At 35.3% G+C, this 19,981-nt stretch overlaps 1 protein-coding gene across 2 annotated transcripts in view; it reads left to right on the top strand.

The window, feature by feature from the left end:
• The window catches only part of COL4A5 (collagen type IV alpha 5 chain), a gene marked incomplete at both ends in the record, with an annotated part of 237,249 nt that overhangs the window by 97,269 nt on the left and 119,999 nt on the right, over positions 1–19,981 (top strand). For both annotated transcript variants that reach the window (XM_080719284.1, XM_080719283.1), the window contains 2 exons: positions 2,203–2,262; positions 15,630–15,719. In XM_080719284.1, the coding sequence (XP_080575410.1) occupies positions 2,203–2,262; positions 15,630–15,719 (150 nt within the window). The remainder of the gene's footprint in view (positions 1–2,202; positions 2,263–15,629; positions 15,720–19,981) is intronic.

Genomic DNA, 19,981 nt, shown 5'->3' with positions numbered 1-19,981 from the left:
GAGATTGCTTCAAAATCAAGCCATTGTGGTTTGCTCTTTTTGTAGGGAGATACTAGTGATTGAACCCAAAGGCATTCTACCTCTGAGCAACACTCCCAGCCCTATTTATTTATTTATTTATTTATTTATTTATTTATTGCAGGTCTGGGGATGGAACCTACAGGCATTTGATCTCTGAGCTATACCCCTTGCCCTATTTTTTATTCTTTATTTTGAAACAGGGTCTCAATAAGTTGCAGAGGGCCTCACTAAGTAGATGAGGCTGTCCAGGAACTGTGATGCTCCAGTCTCAGCCTCCCAAATGCTACGATTACAAGCATGTGCCACCACGCCTGGCTCCAGCCATATTTTATTTTGAAGCAGGGTCTAAGTTTCTGAGGATCTTGATAAATTGCTGAGGTTGTCCTTGAACCTTTGGTTCTCCTCTTTCAGCCTCCAAAGTACTGAGATTACAGACATGTACCACCACACCTGGCTCATGCTTTGCTCTTGTCAAAAAGAGAAGCTTCATCATGAGGGTGGGTTCAGTTTTGAGCTGTGATCATTCATAATGATTCCAAAGGTGTTCTAGTAAGTATTAGAGGAAGGATGCATGAAATGTTGGACATGAGGCTAAGGCCCTTTTTTTTTTTTTACTTTCTTTTTGTTGTACTTGGGGTGGAACCCAAGGGCTTTCTACCTCTGGGCTACATTCCTAGACCTATTTTATACTTTATTTGGAAGCAGGGTCTCGCTAAGTTGGTGAGAGCCTCACTAAGTAGCTGAGGTGGCTTCGAACCTGCATGATCCTCCTGTCTCAGCCTCCCAAGTGCGGGGATTACAAGTGTGGGCCTGCAGCCAAGGCACTTTTTAAGGCATGGGCTCTCAAGATTGAACATTGATGAACATTAGTATTCGCATCACATAAAGGGTTCAATCTTGGGAGGCTGAGACAGGAAGATCGCGTAGGTTCAAAGCCAGTCTCAGCTACTTAGTGAGGCTCTCAGCAACTTAGTGAGACCCTGTTTCTAAATTAAATAGAAAATAGGTCTGGAGTATAGCCCAGAGGTAGAAGGCCTCTATGTTCTATTCCCAGTACCACCAAAAAATAGAGGGGGTTCAATCAATCAAGCTGATTATCTATTGATGACAGCATGCCATGTTCTTGTACATAAGTAGTAAGCTTTCTACGTAAGTTACACTAATTACTAATTGTTTTTCTAAGCAATTCAGCTTCCTGCTAGTGGAAAAGGGTTCTGGATGGCAGACACCATCTACTGTCTTCTTGAGTACTATAGATTTTTATTGTAGAAGATCTATTTTTCTGGCCTCTGGACCTCAATTCCTGATACAAGTGAAGGGACTTGTTAGTACTAGCTATTTAGAACATCTTGTTTCTGGAACAGCATTTGTAGTAAATTTTGGAGCTCTTAGATATTGAGCTACTATTATTAATAAGGGAGTAAGTGGAAATAAAAGAAAGGTGGCAAAAACATTTTAGTTTTTCAAATTGTTTTATTATTATTATTGTTTTTTTTGTACTGGGGATTGAACCCATGGGAATTCTATATGTAAGCTATACACCTAGACTCGTTTTTTATTTTTAAATAGGTTTCACTAAGTTGTGTAGGGTCTCACAAAGTTGCTGAGGCTGGCCTTGAACGTACAATCTTCCTGTATCAGCCTCCCAAAGTACTGAGGTTATAGGTGTGCACCACCATACCTGGCTCCCAGTGTTAAATATTTTATGCTTCATAGTTGTTCATGGTGCAGAAAAACAAGTTGATTGCAGTGGTAGCCATCCTACCTGATCAACAAGGTTCTTACTAATATAGGCTGAGACTTGACTTCTTAAAAGAAATGTTTAGGAGAAAAGAACGTAGTTTATAGTCCTCGGGCAAGTTGCAAGTCATGTAAAGAAATTAAGTCATGTAAAGAAATTATATGAATTTGTTCTTTCATTTTTGTCATCTTTTTCAAAAAGATATTTCTTACCTTATAAAAATTACGTTTGCTCATTGTGAAAAGCTCAAACAGAAATGTATATAATAAAAGGATAAAGCTCCCCCAAGGTAGCCATTGTCATTTGTATATATGCCTTTAGATTTTTTTCTGGTTATTACTTTTACAAGTTTGGCTTGCTGAATTCAGTTGATTACTAATTCTAAGTCTGATTTTCAGGTTTGTATTTAATTATTTCCCTCTCTTTTCTGTTCCATATAGGCTTGCTATGGATGTTCTCCAGGATTAAAGTGTGACTGTAGTGGTGTAAAAGGGGAAAAGGTAAGATCTGAGATAGGCCTTTGCAAAATTAGTAAAACCACTAAGATACTGGGTTTTTTATTTTTATTGGTGCATTATAGTCATACATCTTAATGAAATACAAGATGGTGGGGACATACATGCATAAAATACTGATTTTAATAAACTTTTTATGAAAGGATTTCTATTTTTATTTTTTCCCACAGCAGCAACCCTATCATATAAATGTTTGCAATATAAGAATTGGTGATGATTAAGTACCCTAAGCCTAGCCACTGTAAGTCAGTGACCAACATCAAAATTAAAAAATTAAAAAGGGTAATGAATTGTTACTTAAAGAGGATAGGAGACAGGATCATACTCTTATTTTTCACTCCTTGGAGCTCAATAAATGTTTTTGAATGAATGCATGAATGTTAATAGTTATATATAAAAGTTTTGATACAATGTCTCTAGGGCATATTCTACTTAGAAACAGAAGTTTCATTAGCATAATAAATTAAAGTCCTGAAGCAAAGGAATAGACCTGTTTACTTTGCAGTACTATATTTCTAAGCCCATTTGTCCACGTAACTCCCTGTCCTCTTAACAGAATATCTACTAACATTAATTGGATAGCGTTTCACAGAACACTTCTATGAATAACATTCATTTGAGTTGAGTAGTTTTACACTAAGGATGCTTTCTGTGGTCTTAAATGGACTAAAAATTATTCATTTCAGAGAATAGTGGAGAGAATTTTATTAAACGAACTCATCTAGAGATAAGAATTAAATGATTTGAACAAAATATAATAGCTATTTTGTAACAAAAGAAAGAGACCAAAGGAAAACTGTTGAGAGGATTCTGTCCTTAAAAGACAGAATATGTGTATATGAGGTGAATTCACATTCATGAAATTTTTCTTCTTAGCACACCCCTTAGTGTGCATGGCAGAATATGGCTAAACCCCAGACAAGCCATAGGCACACTGGCTTGAGAAGTCTGGGAAAAGTGTTGAAGATACCAGAATGCCTGGAAAGTAAGGAAAGATATGCAGGAATGGAGGAGGATATAAATATGCTTGATTTCACCAAGATATTTGGTTAAATCTTAAACTGTATAGATAGAGGAGAAGATTCATACAATCCAGGAAAAGAAATAGCTGGAAGCTTCCAGTAACTAAGCATGAATTTAACTGCCATCTATCAAAAGAAAAAGAGATTTTCAAGTTTGAGTTAAACTGAGTTAACTTTTTTCTTCTGCAGTACTGGGGATTGAATCCAGGGCTTCACACATGCTAGGCAAGTGCTCTGCCACAGAACAAAATCCTCATCACATTATTTCATTTTATTTATTTTTGTAAGTGGTTCTGGGGATTGAACCCAGAGGCATTCTACCTCCAAACTACACTCCCAGCCCTATTTATAATAATAATAATAATAATAATAATTATTATTATTATTATTATTATTATTATTATTTTGAAGCAGGGTCTTACAAAGTTGCTGAGGACCTCACCAAGCTTCTGAGTCTGGCTCAAAACTTGCAATCCTGTTGTCTTAACCTCCCAAGTACTAGGATTACAGGTATGTGCCACCATACCTAGCATTTTTTAGTTATAAAACAGGCTCTCACTAAGTTGCCTAGGCTGGCCTTGAACTTATGATCCTCTTGCAGGAACCCCCAAAGTTTCTGGGATTATAGGCATGCTTCACTGCACTTAGCATAAGTTAATTATTTCTCACAACAGAAGTCCAGTACTCTTTCAAGGTAGGTAAGGGAGCCCAGAATCTCTAAATGTTACCTACAGTATTCAATATGCAATACAAACTTTCCAACTTGAGGTGACTTATAATCAAGAAAAAGACGAATCAATGAAAATAAACTCTACAATTATAAATAATCTTAGAATTTTAAACAAAATTTTAAAGCAGATAAGACATATTTGTTGATTAAAGAAAAATCTGCTTATGGTGAGTGAAGAGAGAGATAGGAGTTACAACAAACCACTGGAAACTGTATATATAAAAAAAAAGAAAATTGAAAGTTTGGTGTGGTGGCGCATGCTTGTAATCCCAGTACTTGGGAGGCTGAAATAGGAGGATCTAGGATCAAGGCCAGCCTCAATTACTTAGTGAGACCCTCTGCAAATTAGACTCTGGTTCAAATTACAAAGAATAAAAAATAGGGCTTGGGGTGTAGCTCAGAGGTAGAATGCCCCTGGGTTCGATCCCTAGTACCACAAAAAATAAAAGAACATTTAGATTGGAAAAAGCAAAATATATGAGAAATTAATCCATTAAAATTGAGATGATAGAATCAAGGGTCAGTGAGATTAATATTTAAGTCAGCAATTATCTAATCTGAAAAATACAGAAGAAAGAAATAAAAAGTAGGGCATCGATGACATATGTAATAATATCAAATATTCTCAAATAAATGTAAAGTTACATAAAGAGAGGAGAGAAAAGAGGACTAAAAAGAATACTAAAAATAGATGAAATCATGACAAGAATTTCCCACAGTAAATGATAAATATAAATTTAGAGATGTAAGAGATTCAGCAGACCTCAAATTTTAAAAAAAAAAACCTACATTTAAGCCTCATGATAATAAAACTACTGGAAAAACAGATTAAGAATAATGAAATCTAAGCCGGGCGTGGTGGTGCACGCTTGTAATCCCCACCCTTGGGAGGTGGAGACAGGAGGATCGTGCAGGTTCGAAGCCAGCTGCACTGGCTTAAGAGACCCTGTTTCAAAAATATAAAATAGGTCTAGGAGTGTAGTCCGGAGGTAGAAGGGCTTCCAGGAATGCCAGTACCAAGAAAGAAAGAAAGAAAGAAAGAAAGAAAGAAAGAAAGAAAGAAAGAAAGAAAGAAAGAAAGAAAGAAAAAGAAAGAAAGAGAGAGAGAGAGAGAGAGAGAGAGAGAGAGAGAAAGAGAAAGAAAGAAAGAAAGAAAGAAAGAAAGAAAGAAAGAAAGAAAGAAAGAAAGAAATCTAAGGGGAAAATTCACTACATAGAAGTATAAATTTATAGGAAGGAATGAGAAGCACTAGAAATGGTGCACATGCAGTTAAATATAAAATATCTCCCCAACCCTTATCTTATTTAATGCAAAACACTATTTTATTTATTTATTTTTGTTTGTTTTTCTTTTTTTGGTGGCACTGGGGTTCCTGGAAGCCCTTCTCCGGGCTACACTCCCAGACCTATTTTTATATTTTTATTTGGAAACAGGGTCTCTTAAGCCAGTGCGGCTGGCTTCAAACCTGTGTGATCCTCCTGTCTCCGCCTCCCAAGCGCGGGGATTACAAGTGTGCGCCACCACGCCCGGCTTTATTTATTTATTTATTTATTTTTGCAAAAGACTATGTAAAACATATGATCAGAGCCCTGAAATATGTGAAGCCAAATCTGAAAGAATTACAGGGAGAAAGAGAAAAAATTGCAATTATAGTTGTCGATCCCATACGTCTATCTCAGTCATTGGTAGTACTAAAAGGAAAAAGAAAGAAATCAGTACAAGGCATAGATGATTTGAAATCTATTATGATTAACCTAGACCTTATTTACATATAACCCTATAGTTGGGCATGGTGGCACATGCCTATAATCTCATTTACTTAGGAGGCTGAGACAGGAGGATCACAGGTTTGAATGAGGACAGCCTCAGCAATTTAACAAGACTAAGCAACTTAGTGAGACCCTGTTTCAGAACAAAAAATAAAAAAATGTTGGGAATGTAGCTCAGAGGTAGGATTCCTCTGTGTTTAATTTATAGTACCATACACACAAAAAGAACCCTATATCCAACCACTAGCCACTATAGAATATAGTTTTTTTCAAAGGTACATGGGATTTTACCAAGATAGACTATATCGTGGATTTCAAACTGAGACCCTGTTAATACCAAAAGTTTGAAAATATCAGTGTATATTCTCTGACTGCATTGAATGAGTACGAAATCAATAACAAAAGACATATAGGAAATTCACAACACCTTGAAAATTAGGAAGCACCATTGTAAATAACTGATGGACAAAGAAATCATAAGGAAATTAGAACAATATTTCTAATTATATATTGTTGTAAAGCAACAACTGAAAATTGTGGGATGCTGTGAAAGCAGGATTTAGGTGGGAAGTAGATTTAAATCTCCACATTACAGGCTGGGTTTGGTGGCATATGCTTATAATCCCAATACTGAGACAGGCCAGCCTCAGCAACTTAGGCCCTCAGCAACTTAGTGAGACCCTGAGGTAAAAGGCTCCTGGGTTCCATCCCCAGTACCACCAAAAAAAATTCTCCACATCAGAATAGAAGATAAAACTGGTGATTGACTTTTTCCACATGAGATGTCAGAAAATGACAAGCAAACTAAATTTAATCTAAGAGAAAGAAGAAGAAAATAATGATATATGAACTAGGAAACAGTTGAAAAACTTAAACAACCAAAATTTGATAAATGATAAATTGATTGCATGGCTGATAAAAATACAGAGAAAATATAAATTACCAGCATTACAAATGCTTATACAGATATTACATCAATAAACAAATATTGTCAATAATTTTATAACAGTAAATTTGACAAATTAGATTAAATGGACAAATTCTTGGAGAAGCAAACATTACCAAAAGCAAAATAAATGAATGAACAAGTAAAATAATGAAACAAGCAAACATGAAGTTGAATTATCAATGCTTCTCACAAAATTCTAACTCTAGAAGTTTTCACTGATGAATTCTGTGATACATTTATTTAAGCATAGCCCTGATAACAAGGGCAAAATGGAAACATAAAACAACATAATGTATTTAAATTCTTCCTGTTATGTGTACACAAATATTTACAATCTTATAAAGTCACATTATACTACAAAAAATATAAAATCAAAATGCTGTATCAATATCCCTCATGAACTTAGATTAGTAAATTATATCCAAAATATGTAAAATATATAATATTACCAGAAATGCATGTTTGGCCTAATATTTGAAATCAAATTATAATTTACTGTATTAAAGACTATAATATATTTTAAAGCATACATAAACAAATCTACCACATAATTATCCTAATAGATACAGAGAATGCATTTAACAAAGTTCAATATACATTCCTGATTAAAAACTCTGAGCAAAGTAGTAAAAGGAGTTTTTCTTAACTTTAAAGAAACTACAAAACTCCTGCAGCTAAAATTAGACTCAATGGAGAATGAGGGTTTTTTTTCTCTTCATTTTAGGAACTTATGTGCTCTCAACCCTTCTATTCAATACTGCCAGTATAGTAAGAGAAGAAAAAGAAAAAAATCCAGACTAGAGAGAAGGAAATAAAACTGTGTTTTCACTAATACTGATGATGTTTTGTCAAGGTAGACAATTCTATGGACAGATACCAAAAGTGTAGAAAATAAGAAAACCAGTAAACTAAGATCAATAAATAAAAATTGTCTGTATTTCTATAATTGATGAAAAATAGAAAATTAGAATTATAGTAATACCTTTTACAATAATAAAAATGAAATACTTAGGAATACATAAGACCAAAATATTCAGTACTCTTAAAACTACAAAGAGTATTGCTGAGAGAAGTAATATAAGACCCGAGTAATTGGAGATGTATAGCATGCTCATCGATTTGAGGATTCTTTATCATTAAGTTGCCAATTGCCCCCAACTTACCTATAGATTCAAGGTGATCTCAGTCTTCTCATATTTTTTTAGAAATTAACAAGCAGATTTCAAAATTCATAGTAATGCTAACAGCATTACAAAGAGAAGAACACTGTAGTATTGTATAACACAAGTCTAAGACTGGTGGCATACACTTGTAATCCCAATACTTAGGAGGCTGAGACAGGAGGATCATAGGTTTGAGGAGTCTCAGCAACTAAGTGAGCCTTTTAGCAACTTAATGAGATCCTGTTTGAAAATTTAAAAACAAATAGGGCTGAGGATGTAGCTCAGAGGTACAAAGCCACTGGGTTCAATTCCTAGTACTACAAAAAGGGGGAAAAAACAGAAAAAAACTGTAGTAAACATAATAATATTATTTGAACATATAGATAAGTGAAACAGAGTAGAGACTCACAGGTATGTGGTGAATTGAATTTTGGCAAAAATGCAAAGGAAATTCAGTGGAGAAAAATGAGTGTTTAACAAATAGTCCTAGGAATATTGGCTATACATACACATAAAAATGGACTGACTCAGCTTGCACTGTATATAAAAGTTAACGCAAACATGGATTATAGACCTAAATATAAAATCTAAACCTATACATCTTTAAGAAGGAAACATGAAAATCCTTATATGTCCATAGATAGATAGATAGACATATAAATATATCTCAAAAATAACACTAAAACAAAATCCAGAAAAGAAACTACTGCTAAATTGTATTTCATCAAAAGTAAGAATTCTGCGACAGGCGTGGTGGTGCATGCTTGTAATCTCTGCGCTTGGGAGGTGGAGACAGGAGGATCGCGTAGGTTCGAAGCCAGTCTTGCTGGCTTAAGAGACCCTGTTTCCAAATAAAAAGTAAAAATAGGTGTCTGGGAGTGTATCCCGGAGTTAGAAGGGTTTCCAGGAACCCCAGTACCACACACACACACACACACACACAAAAAAAAAAAAAAAAAAAAAAAAACATATACCGAGCTGGGCCTGGTGGCGCACGCTTATAATTCCAGTATTTGGGAGGCTGAGAAAGGAGGATCACTGGTTCAAGGACTTCCTCAGCAAGTAGTGAGACTCTCATTCACCTAGGAAGAATAAAAATAAAATAGAGTTCAATCCCCAGTACCACAAAAAGAAAAATAAGAGAAATAAAAAAAGAAGTTTGTGTCAAATTGAAATTCAACTCAATCTGAGGTATAATTACAGTGTAGAAAAGATAAAGTAAAAAATAAATCCCACTGTCATGCTAATTTTAAATTTAAAAATTCATATTTTTTAAAAGACATGGTTAAAAGACTGAATGAAATCATAGCCCACAGGAAAACATATTTGCCAACCATATACCTGTTAAAAGGCTGTTATCCAGAATATTATTAAAAACTCTACAATTCCAGAAATAAAACAAACATCACCAAATAAATGTCAATGGCAAGAGATTTTAAGAAACAACTTAGACATAGATATATAGATGGAAAGTGAACACATGAAAAGATGCTCAAGACTTTGTACTGAGAAATACAAAGCTACAGTGAAGTACCACTATAAGCCTATTAGAATTAAACTTGGCAATTCCAAATATAAGTGTAAATCTTGAACCACTGAAATTATTGCTGGAACAAATGTAAAATTGCAATGCAAACACTTTGGAAAACTAATTTGCTCTTTCTTTTAAATTTATTTATTTATTTATCTATTATGTATTTATTTATTTATTTAGTGGTACTGGGGTTCCTGGAAGCCCTTCTACCTCCGGGCTACACTCCCAGACCTATTTTATATTTTTGAAACAGGTTCTCTTAAACCAGTGCGGCTGGCTTTGAACCTGCATGATCCTCCTGTCTCCGCTTCCCAAGCGCAAGGATTACAAGCGTGCGTCACCACACCCGGCTTTCTTTTAAATTTAAATATACATTTGTTATGTGACTCTTCTAGGCATTTGCCCACTAGAAATGAAAGCATATATCTACCTGTACAGAACTTGAACATGAATATTCATAGTGGCTTTATTTGTAATAACCAGAAGCAATCCAAATGCCCATCAATAGGTGAAGAAATCAACACATTATAGTATATCTATACAGTGAAATTTCACTATACAACAGTAAAAGGAAAAGATTTATTGACACTTACCACTATATGTTTGATTATCAAAATAATTATGTGGAGTCTGAAGTTAGGCAAAAATTATAATCTATATGATTTTATTTATATAAATTTCAAAAAAATGAAAATTAATCTATAGTGATAGAAAGCAGATCAGTTATTGGCTGGGTTGGGTTAGGGAAAGATGATTTAGAGGCATTAGAAAAAAAGGGACACAGGGAGACATTTGCAAATTGTGGCTATTTTTCATATTTTGGTTTTTATGGTTTCACTAGTGTATGTATGTGCCAAAACTTTTCAAACTATATACTTTGCATCTGCACAGTTTATTATTTATTAACTTTTCCTCAAACTGCTTATCAATATAATTTTATCCAAGGTCTGTGTGCATGTTTGTTTGTATGAGTTAGAACCTCACTATGATATATAATTACAGTTCACCAGTAAGAGTATACAAATTGTATATGTAGCATATAAACAATAAAACATCTAGATTCCCCTGTAGAAATGTGTTCAAGTGCTCACTGCTAAAATACGAACAGATCTTACCAGCTTCCTGATGAGAAGCTGAAATTATCTAGTTGACAAATTACCATCCATGTCACAGTCAAACATTACTTGAATAAGGTATGCCCCTCTATCCAGTGGCATTAGCACTTACTGGGAGCTGGTTAGAAATGCACAGTATTATAGTAATGTCTCAATATCCATGTTTCTAGCAGCACAATTCAAAATAGCCAAATTATGAAATCAACCTACGTGTCTGTTAACAGATATATGAATTATAAAATACGGGATATACACACAACGGAATTCTACTGAACAATAAAGAAGAACAAAATAATGTCATTTTCAGGAAAATGGATGGGCCTAGAGAATTATGTTAAATAAGATTAGCCAGTCACAGAAAGTAAAGTATGTTTACTCTCAATTGTAGAAGTTAGGGAATAATCAGGATACCAGAGGAACTTCAGATAATGGAGGAGAAACTGCAGTGGAGTCAGGGAGATGGTCTAGGGGAAGGTGTGTGGAGGGGAGGAGGGAGAAGGAAGATTAATGAAGGAATCATTTCCATCCATATTATATTTAATATGTAAGAATACCATTGCCATCCTCAATCCCCTGTATGGGAACAAGTCAGGGGAAATCCCACCAAGTGCATGTATTTCACTATCACTATAAATTACATTATGATATAAAACTATAATGCACAAGGTATGTATTAAAAATGCATAATTTCTAGCTCCAGAGATGACTTATGCAAACTAACTCTGATGATGAGGCCAGGTAATCTTGTGTTTTCACAAACTCTCCAGGCAGTTCTGTTATAAACTAATTTTTTTTACCTTCTCACCCATATATCACTACTTTGTCAGTTATTAATGATCTGTCTTCTTATTCTCTTAATTATATTATACAGGCTATTAGTGCTATATAATTATAAACACAAAACAGAAATTACACAAAGAGGAGGCGAAATTGTGTTATTTATTTAAATCATTGTTTTCATTTGTTCATTAAGGATCTTACTTGCCCATATGATCATATAATTTGTACATTTTATAATATTTTAGCAGAAAGTAATTTTAATCTCAGTTGTCATAACAGCAGTTTGTCTTTATTTTTATTTTTCCTAATCTCAGAAGCCTGCTATTTTTGTTGTTAATTTTATTGTTAATTTTGTTGGACACTAAGAATGTAAGGTTGAAGAAGACAATTAGGCTAAGGGATACTGGAAAGGATGGAGTCAAGGTTAATGGAAATTTCTTACTGGGGTAACGGAGATGTGTTATTCCCTAGAATAATAAGGATGATAAAAAATGAATTTAATGTTGCTTACATAAAATTTTCCCTAAGGAAAATCACAAAGCTTCTCCTTGATAGGATTTTCATATGTAAAATGGAAAAATTTTATCTATGTTATTTTGTCATTGAGAGTATTAAATAAGAAATAAAACAGCTGTGTGTGATGGCACACGCTTGCAATCCCAGCATTTGGTAGGCTGATACTGGAGAATCATGGTTTGCAGACAGCCTCAGTTCCTTAGCGAGGTTTTTCGCAAGTCAGTGAGACCCTGTTTCAAGAAATAAAACCACTAAACCAAGCATGGGAAGGAAGGATGGGGAGGGAATAGGATGGGGATGGTGTAGGGTCTAACTGGGCGATGTGTGCATGTATGTCTACACAAGTTTTTATCCCATTATGATGTATGAATACATTGCACCAATACATAATTTTAAAAAATAAAAAAGATTTAAAAATGGGGCTGTAGGTGTATCTCAGAGGTATAATGCCCCTGGGTTCCATCCCCAGTACCTTAAAGAAAAGAAAAAAGGGAAAAAAACGTGGAAAAAGTTTTCGAGTAATCTCTGACACCTAAGAAATATTTAATACAGGCTAGCTACTATTATTGTTGTGGCGTTTTAAGTGCTTGTAGAGATTTTTAAGATGTTGTTTATAGCAGTTTACCTTAAAGGGAAAATTGATATTGATGATTTCATAGGGAAAGAATGAGAATAAAGTAAAAAAGAATAATTAATACCAATATTTAAAGGACAGATAGAGGGAGAATAATATTATTTCACAGAGAAGATGATATTTTACCCAAACACAGGCAGGCAGGCAGGATAAACCAGTTTTTCTTTTCAAGTTTAGCCTCCAGAAAGACACACTACATACATCTTTTTCTGTTGGTTAGCATTAGCAAATTATAATAAAATCTATAGTCGTTTTAAAGATTCAGTGAAAACTGAACAGAGAGTGGCCAAGGGTTCCATCAGTGTCAGATTTCCTTACCATCCGTATTAGGAATGGGGTGGAATATCCTACCCTTAACCCTTCCTTACACAAAGCTTTCTTATAGGCTGTATTTTAGTAGAATATCTGCCTTTGAAAGCCTCAGGTTTGCTCCTTTATTTTTGCACCTAATAGCAGCCCTTCTATATTGCTTACTATAATATTATTCAGAGATTAGATTGGACCATAACATTAATAGATTATAGTGTGAGGAGATTTCAGGATATATTATTTATTATGCATATGTTTTTTCTAAATCCCAACACAATTAAGCTTTTTATGTATTCCATTTTCAATTTCTAGTTGATTCTTGTCTACAGCCCAGAGAGCAGTTTTACTTCTGAGAAAATACAACTTTTATCAAGTATTACCCTCAAGTTTTAGTGGAGATATGCTCTAAGTACAAGTTGAGACTCCAAAATGTAGCTATTTTCCACTTATTGAAATCTGTTAGAAAGCGGGGCGTGGTGGCGCACGCTTGTAATCCCCGCGCTTGGGAGGCGGAGACAGGAGGATCTCGCAGGTTAGAAGCCAGCCATGCTGGCTTAAGAGACCCTGTTTCCAAATTTTAAAAAAAATATAAAATAGGTCTGGGAGTGTAGCACGGAGGTAGAAGGGCTTCCAGGAACCCCAGTACCACCAAAAAAAAGAAAGAAAGAAAGAAAGAAAGAAAGAAAGAAAGAAAGAAAGAAAGAAAGAAAGAAAGAAAGAAAGATGTTAGAACTGTTTTTTTTTTTTTTTTTCCTTTTTGCTTTTCTTTCTGACTGGAACTTGAATCATATTTTTACTAGTAGCTCTGCCAGTAATGGACTATGTAATGATTTAAGGCAATCCAGCTCTAAAATTTTTGAGACTTTTAATTTCTCTCTTGGCCTATTTCTCAAAAATAATTGTGTTGAGGCTGTTGAATATTAGTTTATCACAATTTATGAATAATAAAAATAAATGGATATATTTCTAGAAAAAAGAAAATATATACATATAGGAATTCATCAATATTTATTGTCAAAGCTACAGTGTCTAAACATGTCATTAATTAACATTTGCTTCATTGACTTGAAAATTACAATTATAAACTGACCAGAACAGTATTTTGAAAGTACTTACATTTTTATGGCATAGGATGATTCAACATAAGGAATTGTTAAATATAAAATTATCTTAGATTTTTAGATTAAATACACCCAGTACAAAAATGCTCACAATACAAACATATACGTACCTGAGTGGTGGAATGAGATAGTCAACTGTACCTTCACCTGTAGGAGCTGTGTCTTCATTGTATCTTCATTGGCCCATTGTAAGTTGTCCTGTAGATATGGATGCTTTCTCTTTCTCAAATTCTGCCTGGGCTGTCATTGTGGGTCATCTGGTAAAAGGGTTCCCAGAATGTGATCCAGCCTGAGATAGCCTTCAAGTCTTAATACAGCAGAGAAATATTTGTAGCTTCTAGAGGACACATACCAGGTAGCTAATTTGTGAGAGGGAGGGAGGGAGGGAGAAAGAGAGAGGGAGAGATACAGATAACTGGGGATTGAATGGAATTCAGAAATATTCTGTCTCTGAACTGTATACCCTGCCCTATTTTATTTCTCATTTGAAAGAGGACCTCAGATCTTACTGAGTTGCTGAGGCTGGCCCCAAACCTGCAATGCTCCTGTCTCAGCATCTCAAGTACTAGGATTACAGATGTGCCACCACACTATGCTCCTCCTAGTTCTGAACCTTCATAGTAGAGAACTCTTTCTATAAATGATCCCCAGAGATGTTGGAGTCCACATGCTTACTATTATTTGACGGTGTACAAATTAACAAATCATATTATGTTTATCTAGTGTACATGCTATCTTTGCTACCCTCACTTTTTTGGCTATATAAATGTTCACATTAGGCAACTTTAAAGTATAGATAAATATGCAGTGGTCTTCACTGGTAGGTAGGCATCCTTCCTATGCTATTGTTAATTGCTATGGTCAGAATTGAGACTTGAGCCACGATTCAAATAATTATTCAGAGTAGAGGAATTACTGGTGTTTTGTCTTATATCTTTTCTTTTCTTTTCTTTTCTTTGTGGGTCTGGGAATGGAACCCAGGAGCATGCTACCTTTGAACTACAGCCCCTGCCCTATTTTTTATTCTTTATTCTTTATTTTGAAACAGGGTCTCACTTAGTTGCAGAGGGCCTCACTAAGTAGCTGAGGCTGTCCGTGAATGATGATCCTCCTGTCTCAGCCTCCCAAATGCTGGAATTACAAGTGTGAGCCACCATGCCTGGCTTATATATTTTATTTTCTGCAGTGAACATGTATTTCTTTTGATTAACTTAAACCCAGAAAAACCTGCAAAAAATTATATTTTAAAAACTGAAAACCTAAAGTTTTTTCTGGCAAATTAAATCTCCAGTAAGATATTGAATTTTTATTATGGGTAATATTGCAACTTTTTACTCTACAACAATGTGGGAGTTTCTCTGATTTCCTTTTACTCTTCTTCATCCCTGCCCCATATATTTTCCATGTAACCATTATAGACCTGGTATCCTGGCCTTATTGCCAGCTTCTCTGTTAAACACTTGATGTTAAGTATGTTGAAATCTCACTTTATCTCTTATATATCTTTTAGTTTTATAAGAAAGAGATTACACTGATATATATGATCTAAATTCAAGATAATTTGTATTTTTCTCCGTAAATCTTAAGTTTTCCTCATGTTAGTATAGACTGCAAAATTTTCTCTAGTCATTTTATCATTTTGAATGTCAGCCAAACCTGTGCTTGATAAGTCACAAATGACCTTACCTTTCATTTTTCCTCAATTGCAGGGAGAAAGAGGATTTCCTGGTCTGGAAGGCCATCCAGGTTTGCCTGGATTTCCAGGTCCAGAAGGGTCTCCAGGGCCTCGCGGACAAAAGGTAAGTCAAGTTGCAAACCAAGAATACTAGAGGAAGTAAGCCATTTTAAATATAGGACTAGCATCAAATAACTAAAAAGTTATTCAAATAACTAAAAAGTTATGTAATTATAGTGAAAAAGTAATAATAAATCAAGTAAAATGTTTGGGAGTCTAATTTATTGTGTGTTTTTTCCTTTAATTGACTATTACTGCTATATTCAGATGTTTTGGAAGATGCTGTTAATTTTATGTGGCTGGTAGGATTTTTTTAAGAAAATTTCTTTCAAATCTCAGCTTAGGTGCAGAGTGCAGAACTGCCAGGTTTCAGAATAGTTAATCAAGACAATAAGCCACAGTGAAAGTTACTATTAAGTCAGCAAAGGCTCTGGACAAAGAAAACGAACAAGGCCAGCCAGGAGAACCCGAGTTCTTTTTTTCTTTTTCTTTTTCTCTTTTTCTGTGGTATTGGGGGTTGAACTTAGGGGCATTATCTCTTAGCTATACCCTTTATTTTTATTTTGAAACAGGGTCTCATTAAATTGCAGAGGTCCTCAGTAATTAGCTGAAGCTGGCCAAAACCCTATGATCCTCCTGTCTCAGCCTCCCAAGTACTCAGATTACAGGCATGTGCCACCATGCCCAGCTAAGTCATGACTGAAACTCCATTCAGAGACTGCAATGCATTAGCTACACACCAAGTTTGGTATATGGTGATTAGAGGTCAGCTGATCCACGTGAGGCCTACCAGGAGGCCTTTGGGTGGGCCCCAAAATAATCACACATAGGAACCAGATTCTTCAATTCTGCTTTTTGAGTCTTCAAGATATAAGATAGAAACATAAGCTCTCTGTCATGGACCTAATGGATTGTCCTTTTAGGGTCTGTGTGAAAATTCAGACTATTATTCTGAGACTAATTCTAAGCTGGATAGTCAATCCTACCTGGAGGACTAATTGGAAGTAATCATGAGTCCCATGGTTGCCAAATTAGGAATACATGTACCATGGTTTATCTATTTTGCTTTAGAGAACAGGGGGTGCTTCTTAAAAAATCTTATGGTAAGCTCTTCTCCTTTGTCAGTTTTATTGATGTAGGTACAGAATAATATGCCATCAATCAAAGATACCTCTCCTATGTTGAACAGCGGGTAGTTGATGCTTATATTGTGATCTAATGCTACAAAATTCAGGGAATTAATGATAGTCTATCCTGTTCCTGACACTGATATAGCATCAGTGTCAGCATTGGTCAAGTACAGGTACATCATCACCTTTTCTAACTGAATATCTCTGATAGTGGGAAAAGTTATCTGGAGCTTATTCATGAGTAGAGCGTTATAATGCCACCGGGCAATTTTCTTGAGTAACCAGAGTCTATTTTGAAATTCTCCTCTTATTTCATGTAGTATGATATACTTCATGGGAGGGGCTATTTGGAATATTTGGGAGTTTTTTATATTTTATTGGTGAATTTTAATTATACCTCATAGTGAGGTTCAAACTAATGCAAATATACATGCACACAGCACTTGGTGTGTTTCCATCTGGGGCCCACTCACTCACCCCCACCATACATGTTAGCGAGATTGTTAGTGATACCTTTCTATATGGAAATCCCATTGTTTGAACTGTTTCCTTCATCAATTATCCTTTACTTTTCCTTACCTCTATCCCCCAATTTACTTCCACTATTCTGCTAGCTTCTCTCCTTATTTAGGCAAAATATAATTTGTTTCTTACTTCCTCTCTTACTTCCACATTTGAAAGGAAATATATGACCCTCAATTTTCTGAGACTGGCTGATCTCACTTAGCATATTTTTCTATAGTTTTATCCATTTTCCAGAAATTTACATAATTCTATTCTTTATGGCTGATTAAAATTTTATTCTGTAGATATAGTACATTTTCTTTGATTGGGAATCTTTCACCAATACCTATATATACATATTCCATTTATAGGAATGTTGAAGTCCCAATTTTTACAAAAGGAGCAATACCCCAATGGGTATACACCCAGTTCTGGGAATATAAGAATCACTGATTACCAATAGAGTGGACCAGCCAGAATTCCCTCCTGGTGGGCAGAGTCTTTGAGTAGAACCGGAAATTTTATGGAAAAGGCCACCACTATCAAGACCAAAATGGCTCCTGAGGTTGACCCCATATACTTTTTCCAGTGTTTCAGTTGCTCCCATTTTGGACAGTAGAGACTGACACGAGGAAGCATGTTTTTTAAATTGTGGCAACAAATCAGATCCAATGTAATAAGGTTGGGGCATATGAAGTACTATAATGGTCTGTATTTAGAGAAATGGCCATTTGTGGTATTTATTAGCACAGGCAATCAGGTATTAGTGGGGTTGGACAGTGGATGACATAACCAATAGTGTTGTGAATATCTACCCTGGGACAGGCATATGAATGTATTTGGCAAGGTGAGAGTCATATGGGTTATTTTGTAGAAGAGAGAGGTTGAATTTATAATCTCCAGTCCCCCCCCAAACTCAGTCCCATGGATTGGAAGCATCATATGGGGGGCTGTGTCCATTAATAGTATTGTGAGCAGTCTGTTCTGTACCATGAGCAAGGATAGCATCCATATGTACATGTTAAAATAGGGAATGGAAAGCAAGAGAGAAATTTCTTTCTTTTTGATTTAATGACTCTTTTGGCTCAGTGCCCTTTTCCATCTGTATTAGGCAGACTGGAGAAGTGATATATGAAAGAGCCAATTCTGTTCATTTGCCTGGAAAGGAAAATTGGCTTTAAAACTTTTTTTTCTAATTTTGTTATTTTATATAATGATGGTACATTATATCATTACAGTATTAGAGAAATCAAATGGATACTCACCAGGTAGCCCTCCAAATAAAGGAGGAAAGCTAAATTAAATGCGTGAATTTTAGCATTGAACTATATCAGAGCTTGGATTTGGGGAGAATGCTGATCATGATATTAAGGAAGTAGTTTTATATTCCCAAGTAGAACTTGAGCACCAAGGTAGCAGATGACCCTAAATGACTGCATGAAAATTTGGTAGATGAGCCATTTAAGTGAATTCCCTGTAAAATAACACAGGAAGATCAGGAACAACACAGTGTTTCTTGTGTACTCAGTAGTGGCACAGAAATACCAAAGAGATCTAAAAGAGTCAAATGGATGATATTGAGCATTTACTCAACAATAGTTCAAACAGACTGTTGACATGGGACATCTCAGTGGATTCCAGCCTGATCCTAGACGGTCCCGCCCCTTGACAATTTGGAACTACATAAGCTCTCTAAAATTTAGACACAATCTTGTGTAAATAAGGTTCGGCCTCTAGTTCACTGAGATTAACTTTCAGCCATGTTATAGAAATGAGTTCTTTTCAATAGAAATTATGTTCAACCATAGAAAGAGTTATATTTCTTGTATCTGAGTTTATAGGGGACTAAGAGCTGAGTTTCTTACATACCACGCTGCTAGGTAGTGAAAGTTCTGGTAAAAATTTGTTTTACATTCAGCCTGGCATGGTGGCGCACACTTGTAATCCCCGCACTTGGGAGGCTGAGACAGGAGGATCGCACAGGTTCGAAGCTAGTCTCAGCTACTTAGTGAGGCTCTCAGCAACTTAGTGAGACCCTGTTTCCAAATAAAGCATAAAATATGGCTGGAGTGTAGCCCGGAGGTAGAAACCCCTGGGTTCCACCCCTCCAGTACCACAAAAAAAAATTTGTTACATTAAAGTAAGTTAATTACATCAAGATTAATTTGAAATATTTTATATTAACTGGGATTGTTGTACAATAGTATAGTTTGTAAATATGTATGTAGATTGAGTTTAGAAAGGAGCCCGATCTTTTCCTAAATTCTATTTCAGTATCTATAAAGTGAGAAAGTAAACTGCTTTTTAAACCCTTAGGATTCTAAATTTGTTTGTTTGTTTGTTTGTTTATTTATTTATTTATTTTTATTTTTTGTGGTACTGGAGTTCCTGGAAGCCCTTCTCCCTCCGGGCTATACTCTCAGACCTATTTTATATTTTATTTGGAAACAGGGTCTCTTAATCCAGCATGGCTGCCTTCGAACCTGCGCAATCCTTCTGTCTCTGCCTCCCAAGCGTGGGGATTACAAGCGTGCGCCACCACGCCCGGCTCTAAATTTGAAATGCTTTGTACTTCTATGTTTATTATCACTTCATGTTTCCCAATATAGCTGAATTTGTACATTTTATATGATCAAGTATTCTGATATGTATATGTTTATGTATGTATGTACACACACACTCAAAAACTTTG

The sequence above is a fragment of the Muscardinus avellanarius genome, assembly GCF_963383645.1.
Source record: "Muscardinus avellanarius genome assembly, chromosome: X".
NCBI lineage: Eukaryota > Metazoa > Chordata > Mammalia > Rodentia > Gliridae > Muscardinus > Muscardinus avellanarius.
This window is presented reverse-complemented; position numbering and strand designations above follow the sequence as displayed.